A 17,882-nucleotide genomic window follows, 5' to 3' on the forward strand; every position below is an offset into this window, starting at 1 on the left:
GAGAATCCCATGGGCAGAGGAGCCTGGCAGTTCATGGGGTCTCAGGAATCAGACATGACTTAGCAACTAAACCATCCAACCAACCAGTGGGGCCAAAAGCCAGTTGTAGTGGTGGATGGAAGAATGGAGGGTGAGGAAGTGCAGATGGTGATTGTGCATAACTAGGAATTTTGCTGTTAAAGGAAATAGAAATGGTGTAATGACCTGAGTGACTTGAGGCGGATATGAGGTCAGGATTTCTCTTTAAGAAGATAACATGTTTGTAAGGTTATTGGGAATGATCCAGTAGGGAGAGAATTTGATGAGGTAGGAGAGAGATGATGGTTGAGGTTCAAAGTCCTTGAGATCAGAGGGGATGGGATTCCCCCGGAGGGGTTGGTCATAGGAAGGGACAGCTGATGCACTGTAATAGTAGGAAGGCTGCATGCAGAAGGAGCGGGGACGTGTGAGTGAAGTTAGTAGGTTTGGTGATGGGAAAACAGGTTACATTGTTTTTATTTCCTTAGTGAAATATGAAGTGAGAAAGTCAGATGAGGTTGAAGTTGGAGAGGCAGGTATTGTTGGTTTGAGAAGAAAGAAGAAAAAGCCTAAAATACATGTTTTGGAAAGTGGGAGAGCAAATTTAAATTCTAGGACCTTTTAATAGGATTAGGGCAGTACATTGAGCTATCCACTTGAGATTTTTAGTTATAAATTTAAAGTGAGATCTGTTAGCACCAGTTCTTGCTTTCTCCAGTTATCTTTAGCTGTTTGTAGGCTATTTGGGTGAAGGATAAAAGTTAGCTTTCACCAGGTTATCGTTTTTGTCAATGTAGATGTTTAAAGGAGAGAGAATAAAGATGCTAAGGCTACAAGGGAAAGGTACATTTTGGGCTATCTGATCACATTGTGTGGATATATATAAAAATAAAATGAACTTCCCTGGTGACTCAGTTGTGGCAAATCTGTTTGCCACTGCAAGAGACATGGGTTTGATCCCCGTGTCAGGAACATCCCCTGGAGAAGGAAATGGCCACCCACTCCAGTATTCTTGCCTGGAAAATCCCATGGACAGAGGAACCTGGTGGGCTGCAGTCAATGGGGTCGCAGAAGAGTCAGACAAGACTGAGTGACTAAACAACAACATATATATTCCCTTCTCCAGGGGAACTTAGTTTCTAAGTAAAACTCATTTAGAACTTTTTTTTTTTATGTATAATTGCCATATAACATTAGTTTCAGTTGTACCATATAATGTTTTGATATATGTATATATTGCAAAATGGTCCACTGCAATAAGTTTAGTTAACATCTGTCATCATACATAGGTTAGAATTTCCTTGTCAAGAATATTTCAATGTGGGATATGGATTCTGATCTAATGATTTAAAAAAAGGGATTTTTTTTTTTTTTCTCGTGGCACATGGGATCTTAGTTTGCCAACCAGGGATGGAACCTGCACCCCTGCAGTGGACACACAGAGTCTTAACCCCTGGACCACCAGGGAAGTCCCTAAAAGTAGTGATATTTAATCAGTCAGCTCTGTTATAAACTTATATTGTACATTAAAAAGGAAAATATTTTTTTAAAAGCAGCTTAGTGAGTTTTGATATCCATTTAAATTAGGTGCTCATGAGAAGCAGGAGATAAAGAAGAAGAAAACTGAAAAGGGACTGCCTGGTGTGCATCCTCCAGCCGTTCCTGCTTCCAAGCCTTCTGCAGACCAGATCCGACAGAGTGTCCGGCATTCTCTAAAAGACATTCTTATGAAAAGGTAACACACATTGATAATGTAGAAGATTGAATAATGTACGCTTCATGTATTTGAAAAATAATTGAGTTATTCTAATTTTAAGACTTACAGACTCAAATTTGAAGGTACCAGAGGAAAAGGCAGCAAAAGTTGCCACAAAAATTGAAAAAGAGCTTTTCTCTTTTTTTCGGGACACAGATGCTAAATATAAGAACAAATATAGAAGTTTGATGTTCAATTTGAAAGATCCTAAAAACAACGTAAGTATATATATATATATTTTTTTTTTAACGTAAGTATATTTTGTTCATGTCTGGACATTTATGTTCCCAGCTTTCCTACTGAGCACATACACAACACGTAGGGGTTAATAATTTAACACACTAGATCTATAATTTATTTCTTGAAGTGAGACCAGTAATTTTAATAAAGTCTTCTGCTATTGAATTGAGTTACAAATTCTGCACAGTGGTGACTAGTGTTATACAGTGTCTTTTAAAATATAAAATACTAAATATGTCTTAACCTGATTTATGTGAATTCTTTCCTTTATGTCCTTTGTTTAATCCAGGTCATTAAAAAATTGATTCCTGTGTAATCTTCAAAAATCTGTTAAGGAAAATTTTATAACACTATAATTAATACTTTCTGATTTAAATTTGAAAGTAGAGCTACGCTGCTTAAAATAATTTACATTTTGATAAAAAGATAGCTTTTAAAATATTGTTATTAATTTAAAAATGACTTTAATTTTAAAAATCTTTTAGCAATGGAGTAAACTTTAATTGAATAACTGATCTTTTCCTAGGGTTTTTTTATTTGGGACTTAAGAGACTGTGGGTGTAGATTCAAACTCCTTAAATATTTGCTTAAGTTTTACAAGGTTTTCACATGAGTGCAACAATTTGTGTAATGATACTTGCTGTAAGTGTGATATGAGATATTTTCTTGAAGTCTTCTAACTACTACTTAAGAAAAATCTTCATGTAAATTCTGCTGTCATGGTCCAGGGGATCAGATACTTTTTGAATTATATAATCTAAAAACTTTTCTTCAAGTAAATACTTACTTCCTTTAGGTTTTTTCTTGTAATTGGTTCTTTGCTTGGGAGTTCCCACAAAGCCTGTTAGGGTTCAAAGATGAGAAGTTTTAAGAATACGAAAGACTGTGTTCAGTAAAGTTCCTTTAGGCAGTAGCTTTTATGTAGTCATGGGTTGGCTGTTGTGATAGTGTGTGTCCCTGGGAAGACTTAATACAGTTTTGGATAGATGTTGTAAAAACTTCACCACCATACATGCTTCTCCATTATGTGTTGATTTTTATACAAAATGTTTATTTTGCTGCCTTATTTGATGTTTCTAGAACACAAGGCTGTTATTTATTTTATTTGTAGTAGGTGATATGTGAATCATTAAACATTTGTAAATCAGATTTCAAAATTGCATCTTTATGATGTTTCTATACAGCAGCTTCTCCTTTTAAAAATGTTTTCTCTCCTTCCCATTTTTAAATACCTCCAGATATTATTTAAAAAAGTGCTGAAAGGAGAAGTAACCCCTGATCACCTTATAAGAATGAGTCCAGAAGAGCTAGCTTCTAAAGAGTTAGCTGCTTGGAGACGAAGAGAAAACAGACATGTAAGATTATCGATGAATATGTGTTTGTCTATATTAAAACGTACATTTTTTAGCCACAGAGAAAAGGTATATACACAGAGGAAATTAAACTCAGAGTACACAGTTACAGACCTTTTGTTCTGTACTTCTCATTACTTATCCTCCATTACTGCTAAGTTGCTTCAGTCGTGTCCGATTCTGTGCGACCCCATAGACTGCAGCCCACCAGGCTCCTCCATTCATGGGATTCTCAGGCAAGAGTACTGGAGTGGAGTGCCATTACCTTCTCCGCATCCTCTGTTAGCCTATTCTTAAATTTTTTCTGTTTTCTTTTCTGTTCTGCTTTTTCCTCATTTTCTCTAGTTATCAGCTTACATAATCTTATATTTTGTAAATCAGAAGGGTGGAAAAATTGGTCAGTCTATTCTCACTCACATTTGCACATTTCACAAACACAATTTGAAGATTATGAATTTTGGTAATTTGTACAGCCAAATTAAGTCAGAATGAAAAAGTTTATGTTTATAACCCCATAATATTCAGTTTCAAATACCAAATGCTTTGAAAAATAAGGGCTTCTTTTTCCCCTGTTACAAATTTATTGATAAAATGTGATCCTGAAGTGTCATGTATGAAAGTTCATAGTCACAGAAATACTTTTTGTTAAGTGACAGTGTTCCAGATTTAACTTCTGGGGAGTGTTAGAACATCAGGTTAAGAACCTAAGAGGAGCTTGTTCTCATTTATTTCTCTGCGGCAGCTGCTAAAATAGTAGATTAGAAAGCAGATTTTAAATGTAAATATTATGTTTCATCACTTTGCAAATAACATTGCACTTCAATTGCCTCCAGTTACTATACATTGACCTGGAGAAGGAAATGGCAACCCTCTCCAGTACTCTTGCCTGGGCTATAGTTCATGGCGTTGCAAGAATCAGACACGACTGAGCGACACACACACACGACTGAGCGACACACACACACACACACACACACACTATATATTGAAACCTTTCTGGGCTGAGATATGAGGTCTCATTCTTAAAACCCTAGCACTTAAAACAATCTCTGACATTTGCAAGTACTCAGTATATATTTGTTTTTTGACAGACAAACTAAAGGTTAAAAACCATCTATGATTTTAATTGTAAAGTATTTCTTTAAAATATTTCCTGTTAGACCATAGAGATGATTGAGAAAGAGCAGAGAGAAGTGGAAAGACGACCTATCACAAAAATAACACATAAAGGTGAGATAGAAATTGAGAGTGATGCTCCAATGAAAGAACAGGAGGCAGCCATGGAGATTCAGGTAAATGATGATGATAAAAATAGCATGTTTTATAGTGCCAAAAACATGAGGATTCAGAAAAGGTTTATTTGCCTAATATTCTTAAAGCAGAAAAAATAATTTTTTAAACTGTGTTTATTAGAGTAGTTTGATGGTTTTTTGAGAGTGTTTAAAGTATTGTTTCTCTCTATGAAGCGTACAGACCACCTGCATCAGACACAGACAGTTAAACACTTGATAAGGTAGATTCTTAGGGTCTTTATGATTTAGAAATTTTCTTAGTAGGCCTTAAACTCTGTAGTTGCTTCTTAGGCAGACTGTACTTTGAGATCTGGTGTGACTTTTCTTATTTTCAAACATCAGTGAGGTAATAATATGAAATCTTATTTGAGGCCTTGGAGAATAGGAATGTTTGAGTTTTTACTCCATTTTATGTCATAATTAACATCTAGCACTTATTTTTTAAAGAAATAGTGAGAAACAACATATGACTGGGACAGTTTCATTTTGGGGAAAAAATAGCAGTATGAAATACAAGTTCATATATAACTGAGACCAACTTTTTTCTGTTAACCTAATTTTTACTTTTACTTTTGTTAGGAACCTACAGCTAATAAGTCAATGGAGAAGACAGAAGGATCTGAAAAACAAAAAGGAGAGGTTGACTCGATGTCTAAAGATACCACTAGTCAACACAGACAGCATCTTTTTGATCTTAACTGCAAAATTTGCATAGGTAATTGGAATTATTTCTTCCTAAAATCTTGCTTTCATTTTGAAATGTGGACACTTGTGATTTAAGTTGGCTTTTGTTTCCCCAGTGTTGGTGTGAGTTAGTCTATGATTTAAAGGGTAGTAGTGAAATCAGTTTAGTGAGTAATGACTAGCATTTCAGAACAAACAAAAACAGAAAATGGGAAACATCACAGTGAATTACACTGATAAAGATAAGTGCAATTTTGAGAGACTATGTTGTTCAGTCGCTCAGTTGTGTCTGACTCTTTGCTACCCCATGAACTGCAGCATGCCAGGCTTCCCTGTCCTTCACCATCTCCCGGAGCTTGCTCAAACTCCTGTCCATTGAGTCGGTGATGCCATACAACCATCTCATCCTCTGTCGTCCCCTTCTCCTCCTGCCTTCAATCTTTCCCAGAATCAGGGTCTTTTCCAATGAGTTAGCTCTTCGTATCAGGTGGCCAAAGTATTGAGTTTCAGCTTCAGCATCAGTCCTTCCAATGAATATTCAGGACTGACCTCCTTTAGGATAGACGGTTGGATCTCCTTGCAGTCCAAGGGACTCTCAAGAATCTTCTCCAACACCACAGTTCAAAAGCATCAATTCTTTGGCTCTTGGCCTTTATGGTCCAACTCTCAACATCCATACAGGATTACTGAAAAAAACTGTAGCTTTGACTATATAGACCTTTGCTGGCAAAGTTATGCCTCTGCTTTTTAATATGCTGTGTTGGTTTGTCATGGTTTATCTTCCAGGGAGCAAGCGTCTTAATTTCATGGCTGTAGTCACCATCTGCACTGATTTTGGAGCCCAAGAAAATAAAGTCTGTCACTGTTTCCACTGTTTCCCCATCTATTTGCCATATTACAAAAAACTCCACACATGCATATGTACATGTATTACACACATTACAAACACACGGGTATTTGGAGTGTGTATGTATGTTTATGGATCATGATGTAAAGTATACTTTACAAATTACAATGAAAACTACTGAAAACCTTCTTTGGTAAGCCATATTAAAGATTTTAGTCTTTTATCTAAGAGCAGTGGATAGTGATTGAAGGGTGTTTATCAGGGGAGTGACATGATCAGATTGGAATTTTGAAGATTTCTTTGACTCTGAGTAGATATTATGGTGAAGGAAGCTAAGTGGTAGACCTTTATGCACTGGTGCAAGACGGAGATGAAATGGTTTTATTTAAAGTGGATGCATTGGAGGTGGAGGTGAGTAAGCTTTGAGATACTCAGGTAATACTGATAGAATGTTGGAGACTGACTGGATTTAGGGCATAAGAAATGGGGATGTGGAGAAAAGAAAATGGAATGTGTTGAGAAAGTTTATATTCAGTTTATTGGGAGCGATGGAGGATTAATCGTTTTTTAAATTAACTCTAGAGTTGTTACTCTCAGTTTTAATTTTTTTACTGTGGTATGACTTTGTTCAGTGAGATGAAAGATTCTTTAGGTTAATCCGTATGCTGTCCTCCATCACTGTATTAGAGACCGACTGAAATGTATTATAAATTTGGTAACTTTCTGATAATAGAAATAATGTCTTCTAGGAATGGTGTGTTCATATTTTTACAATGTATACAATGGTAAAGACTTAAAGACAGGGTGTTTTTAGATATTGTTATCCCTGAAGAAAGCTATCTTATAGTGTCATAGTATTTTTAGTGTACTCATTAGTTTGTTTTGTCTGGGAAAAATCTTAGTAATTTTTCTATTATTTTGAATCTATTAATTTCTATTAATTTTAATGATTAACATTGTAACATTTATAATCAATGTAATATTTAATATTGTAATATCTCAGATTTAATGGTAGCCCACAATACATTTGTTAAACACTACTAGACTTGACCTATTTTTAGAAAGGTGGAATGATTTTTTCTTGTGGTTCTGTAGGTGAAACTAGTGTCATTTTCTAAACTTTACTAGTGTTTTTCATTCTTAGTAAATAATTAAGTCACTTTGCAGTATGCATATGTCATGAATTGCTGTTGTATGTAATATGATGTAATATACAGATTTGTTTTACTTGGTCTTCACATTACCTCTCAAGACTGTTCGAATTTGGTATAGTTTAGTTTAAAAAATGTTTGCTAGGGGATCAGACTACCTGTTTTAGGGTATGGTTATAATGTTTCCTTTTCAAAAGCTTGTCTGAGTTGTTTAAGGTTCTCTTTTTCCACATCAATAAGAGAGTGTGTTCCATAAATCATTGTGAGAAATGATTATAGTTAAAAACTATCCCCAGTATGCAGCAGTGCAGTCAGGGAAAGTGAATAACTCTAGAAGTGAAAATGGATCAAGTTACAGAAATTTCAGTTTACAAAAGTGGTCTATTTTCATGTTTTCTGGCTTTAGGTCGAATGGCACCACCTGCAGATGATCTTTCTCCAAAAAAAGTGAAAGTTGTTGTTGGCGTGTCTCGTAAACATTCAGACAATGAAGCAGAAAGTATAGCAGATGCTTTGTCTTCAACCTCAAATATTTTGGCCTCTGAATTCTTCGAAGAGGAGAAACAAGAATCTCCAAAGTCAACATTCTCTCCTGCTCCACGGTAATTTTCCCTTCGTTATAAATTCTAATCTTTATCTCTCTTTGCTAGTTTGTACTTGGAAGTCTTCAGAAGCAGAAAAGTGACATGTTTCTTAAGAAAGGAACCTTTCTTTTGAGATGGTAACTGTACCTTCCTTTATTTTCAACTAATTGAGATTTTTAAAGACTCTAAAAGTTAGAATTGAGTATGTGCAGACTTGACTTTCGGAGAAGGCATTGGCACCCCACTCCAGTACTCTTGCCTGGAGAATCCCACGGACGGAGGAGCCTGGTAAGCTACAGTCCATGGGGTCGCTAAGAGTCGGACACGACTAAGCGACTTCACTTTCACTTTTCCCTTTCATGCATTGGAGAAGGAAATGGCAGCCCACTCCAGTATTATTGCCTGGAGAATCCCAGGGACGGGGGAGCCTGTTGTTCTTCTGTCTGTGGGGTCGCACAGAGTCGGACATGACTGACGGCGACTTAGCAGCAGCAGCAGACTTGACTTTAAAGCTCTCTTTCATTATATTAGTCCTAAGAGGCAATAAATAAGTCTAAGAAATAAGTCTTTCCTAAAAGGCAAGAATTAAAGAAAAATTGCTTGCATTTCTCTGGACCCCATTAGTCCACCTAAGCCAGTCTAGAAGAAAATCATGTAAAACATGAGTATGTTAATATGAGTGTGTTTTATGAAGTGAAAATATAAACTCTTTAATCATAGCTTTATGTACTTTGGCCTTTTGATTCATTTATTTACTTTGGCTCTGCTGGGTCTCTGTTGCTGCATGTAGGTTTTTTCTAGTTGCAATACATGGGCTTCTCATTGTGGGGGCTTCTGTTTGTTGGGGAGCATGGGCTCTAGGCATGCAGGCTTCAGTAATTGTAGAGTGCTGGCTTAGTATTTGTGGTGCATGGTCTTAGTTGCTCTGTGGCATGTGGGATCTTCCCAGACCAGGGGTCAAATGTGTGTCTCCTGCTTTGGCAGATGGATTCCCAACAACTGGACCACTAGAGAAGTCCTACTTTGGCCTTCTTGATATGCTAAAGTGAAATAATTGATGAGCAAGTAGAATATACATTTATCATGAGCAGATCTTTAGGCTGAAAATTTCTTAATGTCATTTTTTTTTTTTTTAGCCCAGAGATGCCTGGAACTGTTGAAGTTGAGTGTACCTTCCTGGCTCGATTGAACTTCATCTGGAAAGGTTTTATCAACATGCCATCTGTAGCAAAATTTGTTACCAAAGCCTACCCAGTATCTGGTTCCCCTGAATACTTGACAGAGGTATTGTAAACTTTTCTGCTCTTCTATGCCTGGGTTGACATAAATTTGATAAGACATAAATCTTATATATGCCTGTTTTCTTTTAAGACTAAGATAAACTCTTCTTTGTATTAGAATGAAATTAATTTAAGTCAGTGTAATATTGCTTATCTAATCTATCAACTGTTTCTGAAGGCAAAAGGCAAGGAAACTGCATAATAAAATAATAAAAATATTTATTTTCATTCATGGTAAAAGTATTTATTGACAGTGACTCTTAAACATTGAATTAATGTAATTATAAGTTCACAAGTAGAGTTTCAGAACTATAGAAAGTTGTTCTCTGAAAGTTTTAAATCCATGTCTTACTCTTTCCAAGATGTACTCACTATATCAATTAAAAATCAATGGATATTTTGCATGGATATCTAAGTTTTTCTTGAAATACAGACTTACATAAAGATTAACATGTTTATGGCCTCCAGTGCTAGTCTGTTGGGAAGACTTTTCATTATTAACAAGTCTTCTGATTCCCCTATTGCTTGTATTTCCACAACTTCATGACTGTGGTTCTTACCTGCCCATTTCTGTGAATGAGGTAAAGACCACAGTTGAGCCTTGAGTAACATGAGTTTGGACTACTTGGGTCTACTTATATATGAATTTTTTCAATAGTGAATACCACAGTACCACATGACCTTCAGTTGGTTGAATCCTCAGATGTGGAACTGTGAATACAGAAGGCCGACTATGTGTTACACTGAGATTATCTACTGCACAGAGGATGGGCACCCTTAATCCCCATGTTGTTCAAGGGTCAACTGCCTAGTTGAAACTTTCCAGCTAGTTGACAGTCCTGAGGTCAGTGATCGTGGTTGCTGCAGTGGTGCCCTTGGTTGATTTTATACCTGAGACAATAGGAAAGGACTAGTAAGCAGCATTTGTGGGAAATAAGCAGCTGTAGTACTATAGTATATACAATATTATATCAGTAATATGACAAATGAGAAAGTACGACTTTTTAAAATTCTTTTGAATAGTTTGTACTTTTCTGTGTTTATGCAAAAAGGAAAATAAATCAGCATATGTGTACTGTATTTTTGTTGAGATTACTTTTTGCTATTATGCTATTTAACATTAAATTTTCTATCCATTCTCAGTCTGCTGACCATAAAGGCAAAGTTTTCAGTGTTTTATAAGACATAAATCTTACATATGCCTGTTTTCTTTTAAGACTAAGATAAACTGTTCTTTGTATTAGAATGAAATTAATTTAAGTCAGTGTAATATTGCTTATCTAATCTATAAACTTATTTGTCTAGTTGTGTTTTTGATTAATAAACAACTTAGTTATTACTTTTGCATATAGTTTGCTTGGGAAGTAATATTTTAAACACATTGATTTTATACGAAAAAAATTCAATAGACCCATTATGCTTTTCTTATAGCATAATTAGTCTTCTAAATGTCTAGATCAGTCCACAGTGAAAATAACGCTTCTTTTAAATGAATAATTAAATCCTAAACTATGGAAACCTTTTAATTTTAAACAAAACTATTATTCTTTTTTCTGAGCCAGTTTATATGTGGTTGTTTTTCAGAACTCCACCTCTGCTTCCTACTTACTTCTAGTGTGATTTGGACTAAAATTCTAAATAAACTATTTAAAGCAATTAATTATTTAAATTTAATTGAATTAATATTGATTATGATTTTTCTGTCTTCATCAAAAAACAAATATACTGATTAAAGTTTCAAATATTCTTAACTACATACCTCATAATTGATTTTATATATAGTCCTCTTTTCTTAGATTGGGCCTTTAAAAAAAAATGAACCTTGCATTATTACAATATTATTCTCTTCTGTGCAAAAGTATACTGTATAGTTAAACTTGATAACTGCTGAAATCCAGCTGTTAGTGATTAAGGCATACCCCAGTTCACTATCACCAAAAAAAAAAAAAAAGATGGGGAAAACAGTGCCCCCTAATATTCTGAAGTCTGCTGTATTCTTCCTGGGTTGTCAGAATGGGATGCTGGCACTGCTGCTTTTTCTTGACCTGAGATTCTTTCTTAATTGTATTTGAGCATCCACCTCAGTTATTTGGAGTTGACATTTGAGGTAAAGCCTAATTGCTCTCCCTATATTTTCTTATATTCATTGATGTATTTTATAATCTTTTTTAAAATCATTTTTCAAATTAGTCTTAGAGCTAAATTTGTATGAAGTATAGATATTATAATGAAGATAAACTGTATACATTGATCACCTTCATTTTTTACCACAGGACCTACCAGATAGTATTCAAGTAGGTGGTAGGATATCACCTCAGACAGTTTGGGATTATGTGGAAAAAATTAAAGCCTCAGGAACCAAGGTGAGGAGCACTTTTTCTCTCTACCAATATGTGAAAATATTTGAAAAGTAAACCACTGAGATTTCTTATGCAAGGTCCCCTAGGGAGGACCTATATTGACATAATATGCCATTGGCTAAGGCTCAAACCCATTATTCCTTTAGTTTTTTTTTTTTTTTTTCTTTTCCCACTTTTGGTATGCTGTCTCAGTGATTTCTATCATTGTTTTGAAAGGAATGTTTTAGAATAAGTATTGAGATTCATTCTGGAATGTTGCCTTGCTTTGATTATAGACATTTGTTTTGGTTGGGGCACAGGCTAAGCTGTTGAGACAGAGATCCTAAAATACAGTGGCTCAAAAAAATAAACTTTTCCTGTTATGTTAGGTAGGTCTGTAATTTAGAGTCTTTCAGTTGTTAGATCATTCATGGATTGGGCTCTTCTGTCTTATTGTTTTTAAGACTGTGGCCCTTAGCAATCAAGCAAAGTCAAAGCTGATTTATCAGCTCCAAGTGGGGGAAAAAAGAAAAATGGCTGTTGAGCTGTTTTAAAAGCAAGACCTGGAATGTGCAGTTGTCTTTTCACTTCCTCTAACTGCCATTGGCAAGAGCTTATACTCTATTAGGCTGGGAAGTATGATCTCTGTTGGATGGCCATGTGCCCAACCGAAGGTTTAGAGGGCTCTCTAGTAGGAAATGAGGAGGATAGATACTGGGATATAGTTAATAACCTTTACAGCAATATTTCTCTTTTTCTTTTCTCTCTATATCTTCTATCATTTCTTTAACTCATAGAACACTGCTACACAGGAATATTTAATCATTAGAAGAAATCATTTTTCTCTCCAAGGATGTTAATACTCAGCATGTTACAGACATTCAAAAAATAAATCTTGAATAAATGAACTTTAATTTTTTTCTCTTATGATCAGAAGTCTTTAGTAAGGTTAGTAATCAAAATGGATGCTCTTTAGCTGAAAATAATTTTTTTTTCTAATATAGATTGTTGAATTTAAACTGATACAGTGTTAGAATACAGATAAAACTTTGAAGCACTATAAAAAAGTTTTATTTATTTGCTTTCACTTTCTTATGATAGTGAAAGTCAGGAAAAGTGTTGGGAAATATTATTCTTGGACATTTGGGGAATTGCTCTTCATCTGCCCCTTTATTATCGCAAATAACGGCATAGTGTGCCTCCATCTAGAACTGACCAAGACACTGTCACAGTTATTGCCTCCAGATAAGGGCATTCGAGGTGACAGATCTAAGAGTTGGAGCCTTGGTCCAGCTCACTCACTCTCCTCCTATGGTCTTGCATCAGTTTAGGCTTTGTGGTTAACCTGACTCCACTTTTTGATTGTATACTTTCATGAAAAAACATCTGTTTTTCATTCTACCAAGTTAACACCAAATTGGGACAATTTTTTTTTTTTTTAAATCTGAAACAAAGCCGAGAACTCAGAGGCAAGCAAATAAGTTTCTGAGTATGCCAAATGATTTTATAAAATTTATGGCCTATGTGTATTTGAGGTCATTTCACTCAGCCTCCTTTATTCCTAGATTCAGTTCCTGTAAGTTGGAATATCAGTGGACTTGTGCATTTCTCTGTGTTTGTAATAGTGGGGCAGTGGTGGTGGCTGCTATTAATTTGCAGTGTGCTGAGAATATAGACAGCCGTCTGTAGAAGTTATAACATTGGAAATAGGACTTGGTATAGATATCAAGACATGTGGCTTCAAATACCTTCTTTGCCACTGATAAGTGTGTCACCTTGAACAAATTAATTACTTTAGGACTGAGTTTCTGTGAAACACTTTCAGATGAAACAGATCCACCTCTGGATCAGCACAGATCTTTTCCTAAAAGTTGTTTCCTTATAGTATTCATATCTGCATTTAAGTTGGTAAGCCATGTTATTACTTGGTGTCAGAAAACATAATAGATTTTTATAATTGAGAATGGTATTTAAAACCAAGCTATTGTTTAGGTTATTATTTTTATTATTTGTTATTTTCTTGAATAGGAAATTTGTGTGGTTCGCTTCACACCTGTGACTGAAGAAGATCAAATTTCTTATACTTTGCTGTTTGCATACTTCAGTAGCAGGAAGCGCTATGGAGTGGCTGCTAACAACATGAAGCAGGTCAAAGACATGTACCTTATCCCTCTGGGCGCTATGGATAAAATCCCACACCCTCTCGTGCCCTTTGATGGACCTGGTAGGTATCTGTTTAATTAGTAGAATTTGAATGAAATGGGGTGAGAGGGCCCGAGTGGGAAAGCTGAGCCTGCTTTCCTTCTTGGGTCTTGGCCCTCAGGATCTGCCCAGACAGGAACAGGCACCTGTTTAGGAGACTGTAGTAAGCAGAATTTTACTCTTTATTATAATGGTTGAAAATGACTCTTGATTGATGTTTTTGATTCTGTACAGGCCTTGAATTGCATAGACCTAATCTGTTGCTGGGCTTGATTATTCGTCAGAGGCTGAAGCGGCAGCACAGTGCTGGTGCTGGTGCTGGACGCACAGCTGAGACGTCTGACAGCGCACCGGTGACAGTGCCACCTGACAAGAAAAGCAAGACAGAAGTATCCACAGAGGGGGCAGCAGAGGAAGAAAGCGACTTTTTTAATTCTTTTACAACCGTATTACACAAACAGAGAAATAAGCCTCAGCAAACTCTTCAGGAAGACCTTCCAACAGTCATTGAACCTTTATTGGAAGTCACCAAACAAGAACCACCAAAACCTTTAAGATTCCTTCCTGGGGTCTTGATTGGCTGGGAAAATCAACCTTCTACTCTGGAATTAGCAAATAAACCTCTTCCTGTGGATGATATCCTTCAGAGCCTTTTGGGCACCACTGGTCAAACGTACGAACAAGCTCAGTTAGGGACAGAACAAAACACTCTTAAAGAAATTCCATTTATAAATGAGCAAGCTAATCCAAAAGCAGGGACGATAGATACAGGAGAAGCAACTGGTGGTGAAGCCAAGGAAGTGAAAGTTAAAGGAGATAGCCCTTCAGAATTGACAGATAATGCAATAGGAGAAGAGACGTCTGCACTGGGGGTCTCTTCAGTTTCTGCTGGGCCTTTGACAAGTCTTAGTCTCAGAGGTAAACCACCAGATGTTTCTACAGAAGCATTCCTAACAAATTTATCAATTCAGTCAAAACAAGAGGACACTGTGGAGAGTAAAGAGAGAGTGTTAAAACAGCTGCTACAAGATCAAGAGAATAATTTACAAGATAACAGGACTTCAAATACTAGTCCTCCCTGTAGGTCTAATGTAGGGAGAGGAAATGTAGATGGTAACGTGAGTTGCAGTGAAAATGCTGTTACTAACACGACAAGGGCCCCGCAGTTTATCAACCTTAAAAGGGATCCTCGGCAAGCAGCTGGAAGAAGTCAGCAGGTGACTACTCCTGAAAACAGAGAAGGAGAAGGCTGCCGTCATGGAGAGAAGCCGCCGCTGCCTGGCCCATCGCACTTAACTGAGCAGAGCAGCGTGGAGGAGAAGATGCCTTCTGTAGAAAAAAGCCCCTGTGTTCAGCACAATGACGATTCAGGAGCTGTACAAGACTCACCATCAGTAGAAAACATACAGTCTTCTCAAGTGGAACAAGCAAAACCCTTACAGGAGATTTTAATGCAAAATATTGAAACTGTGCACCCATTTCGAAGAGGATCAGCAGCAACAGCATCTCATTTTGAGGTTGGAAACACATGTCAATCCGAATTTCCTTCTAAAAGCATCAGTTTCACTTCGAGAAGCACCAGCCCCAGAACAAGTGCAAACTTTTCACCCATAAGGCCGCAGCAGCCCAGCCTTCAGCATCTCAAGTCTAGCCCACCTGGGTTTCCATTTCCGGGACCTCCTAATTTCCCCCCACAAAGCATGTTTGGATTTCCTCCACATTTGCCACCCCCATTACTTCCCCCTCCAGGCTTTGGCTTTGCCCCAAATCCCTTGGTTCCCTGGCCACCTGTTGTCCATCTGACTGGCCAGCCGCAGCGTATGATGGGTCCCCTCTCACAAGCATCAAGGTATCTGGGCCCACAGAATTTTTACCAAGTTAAAGACATTCGGAGGCCGGAACGGCGCCATAGTGACCCTTGGGGTAGGCAAGACCAGCAGCAACCGGACAGACCATTTAACAGGGGCAAGGGGGATCGTCAGAGGTTTTACAGTGACTCACACCACCTGAGACGAGAGCGCCACGAGAAGGAGTGGGAGCAGGAACCCGAAAGGCACAGGCGCAGAGACAGAGCCCAGGACAAGGACAGAGACAGGAAGGGCAGGGACGAAGGGCATAAGGATAAAGAGCGGGCGCGGCTGCCTCATGGGGAGCGCGGGGCAGACGGCAGGGCGAACAGGGAGAGCAGAAGTGCAGACAGGAAGCCCGACAAGCCGAAGGGCGAGGACCAGGAGAAGGACAAGGAGCGGGAGAAGAGTAAGCATAGAGAGGGAGAGAAGGACAGAGACAGGTACCACAAAGACAGGGACCACGCTGAGAGAGCTAAGAGCAAGAGGTAAAGCCAGCGGGCGGCTGTAGGGGTGCATTTAATAACTGTTCAATGTCGTGTCTTTGAAACTTCATGACTGCCTGCTAGGATCTTTTGTGCCATCTTTTGAATTTTTAATATTGGTGGTTTGCAGAAGAATAAATTGTGTGTGTTGGTGCAGAGTGCTCTGTACCAGTGCTCATCATCCCTTCTTCATACCAACAGCCCTAGTTACAGGAATTAATATTTTTTAAAATTTACATTGCTGTATATTCAAAGATTTGTTTTATTAATATGCAATAAAGGCTTAGAAATTTTAGTTTTATTCCTTAATTGGTAAATATGGTTAACTGTGGAATATATTTACCACCTCTAGTGAATGTCCTTTCTATAATGACTAATTTGAGAGTAATGTGTACTCTGTAAGTTTGTTTTAAATTGCACTGTTTTTAAAGAAACTCTAGAGGAGCAACAAAAAGCCAAGCAACTTCATAATCAGATTATATTAATCATTTTGTTCGGCAGTTTTTGACCAAGAATCAGAAGCCCAAGGAGTACATGTATTGCTTTTAATCTGCACTCACTGAAGGCGTTTATTATTGTGCTACAGCTTTGTGGTAGTCCATTATTCTTCTTTTCTTTTTGGCTCTTCAGAAACTTGAATACTTAAGCTTGTACATGATTTTGTGTTTTGCTATCCTTTTTACTGTAAAATGTAAATATTTTAAGGGATATTTTGATTCTAAATATGATAAAAGAATTTCTCACCTATTTTGTGTGTGTGATTTGAAATTCAGTAGTAAAAGAGTTTCTTCTTTGAGGCTTTAAATACCTTTAGACATTGTTTTTCTGTTACTCAACTTATAGGTTGAGTAAGATGAGGGGAAAAATGATTTCTTTATCTTAGATTATAGACTATTGAGATAAATCATGTAGTTCTGATGAGACTAGAATTTAGAGCTACTGCTGAAAAACTGCAGCTGTAATCCAATTTATAGGTATGTTTCTGAAAACTGGTGCACCATCAGAATTTGATACACTAATTATTGTAAGACTATAGGACTTTTATTTAAGAGAAACATGTGAATCTCTTTGTAAAATGTGTAATTAGCCCTAGCTTGTTTGGGGAGTAAATAATTATAATGTTGTATGCTCATTTTTCTTGAAAGCACAGGTAGGCTATTGTTAATCCAAACCTAAATTTATTTCCACCCTAAATTGCATAATACTATATTGATTGCTTTAAAGTAGTAGCTACCAAATGATGCTAATCCTTGAGACCAAAAGGAGAGAAAGAAAAGCCAGTATTTTTATTTACCTGTATTAGTGAAGAAAAATACACATGACTTCACAAAATTAGGAAGATAAGTTTATTTTCCTAAAAAGTTTACAGATAATGGGTTTTGAAACTGAATCAGCCTTGCTGTTTTTAACTGGAGAGAAAATGAGTGGAAATTCAAAACCAAATCATTTTGTCTAATTTGCAACAATTTGAAGTCCCTTTTTTTTGTCATCCTTATCCGATGAAATTTATCATCACCTGGAGTCTGAAACAGGCTTGCCTGGTGACTCAGATGGTAAAGAATCCACCTGCAGTGCAGGAGACTTGGGTTCATTCCCTGGGTTGGCAAGATCCCCTGGAGATGGATATGGCAACCCACTCCAGTGTTTTTGTTTGGAGAATCCCCATGGACTGAGGAGCCTGGTGGGCTACAGTCCATGGGGTCGCAGAGTCGGACACAACTGAGGGGCTAATCACAGCATACAGCACAGGTTCTGAAACAAGAGGATTTGTATTTAAATAAAATTGTTTTTGTTTTTTTTTTTAA

General features: G+C 37.0%; 1 protein-coding gene across 3 annotated transcripts in view; it reads left to right on the forward strand.

Moving 5' to 3' along the window:
- PHF3 (PHD finger protein 3) overlaps nt 1-17,882 on the forward strand; it is an 83,072-nt gene that overhangs the window by 63,129 nt on the left and 2,061 nt on the right. For 2 of the 3 annotated variants that reach the window (XM_010840805.1, XM_010840806.1), the window contains 10 exons: nt 1,606-1,753; nt 1,836-1,992; nt 3,253-3,369; nt 4,527-4,658; nt 5,238-5,373; nt 7,747-7,942; nt 9,061-9,208; nt 11,478-11,567; nt 13,572-13,767; nt 13,980-16,824. In XM_010840805.1, the coding sequence (XP_010839107.1) occupies nt 1,606-1,753; nt 1,836-1,992; nt 3,253-3,369; nt 4,527-4,658; nt 5,238-5,373; nt 7,747-7,942; nt 9,061-9,208; nt 11,478-11,567; nt 13,572-13,767; nt 13,980-16,084 (3,425 nt within the window). In that variant the 3' untranslated portion in view covers nt 16,085-16,824. Of the gene's footprint in view, nt 1-1,605; nt 1,754-1,835; nt 1,993-3,252; nt 3,370-4,526; nt 4,659-5,237; nt 5,374-7,746; nt 7,943-9,060; nt 9,209-11,477; nt 11,568-13,571; nt 13,768-13,979; nt 16,825-17,882 lie in introns of those variants that run through there. The other variant, XM_010840807.1, reaches the window with a different exon arrangement.

This window comes from Bison bison, unplaced genomic scaffold, assembly GCF_000754665.1.
Source record: "Bison bison bison isolate TAMUID 2011002044 unplaced genomic scaffold, Bison_UMD1.0 scf7180017864147, whole genome shotgun sequence".
NCBI lineage: Eukaryota > Metazoa > Chordata > Mammalia > Artiodactyla > Bovidae > Bison > Bison bison.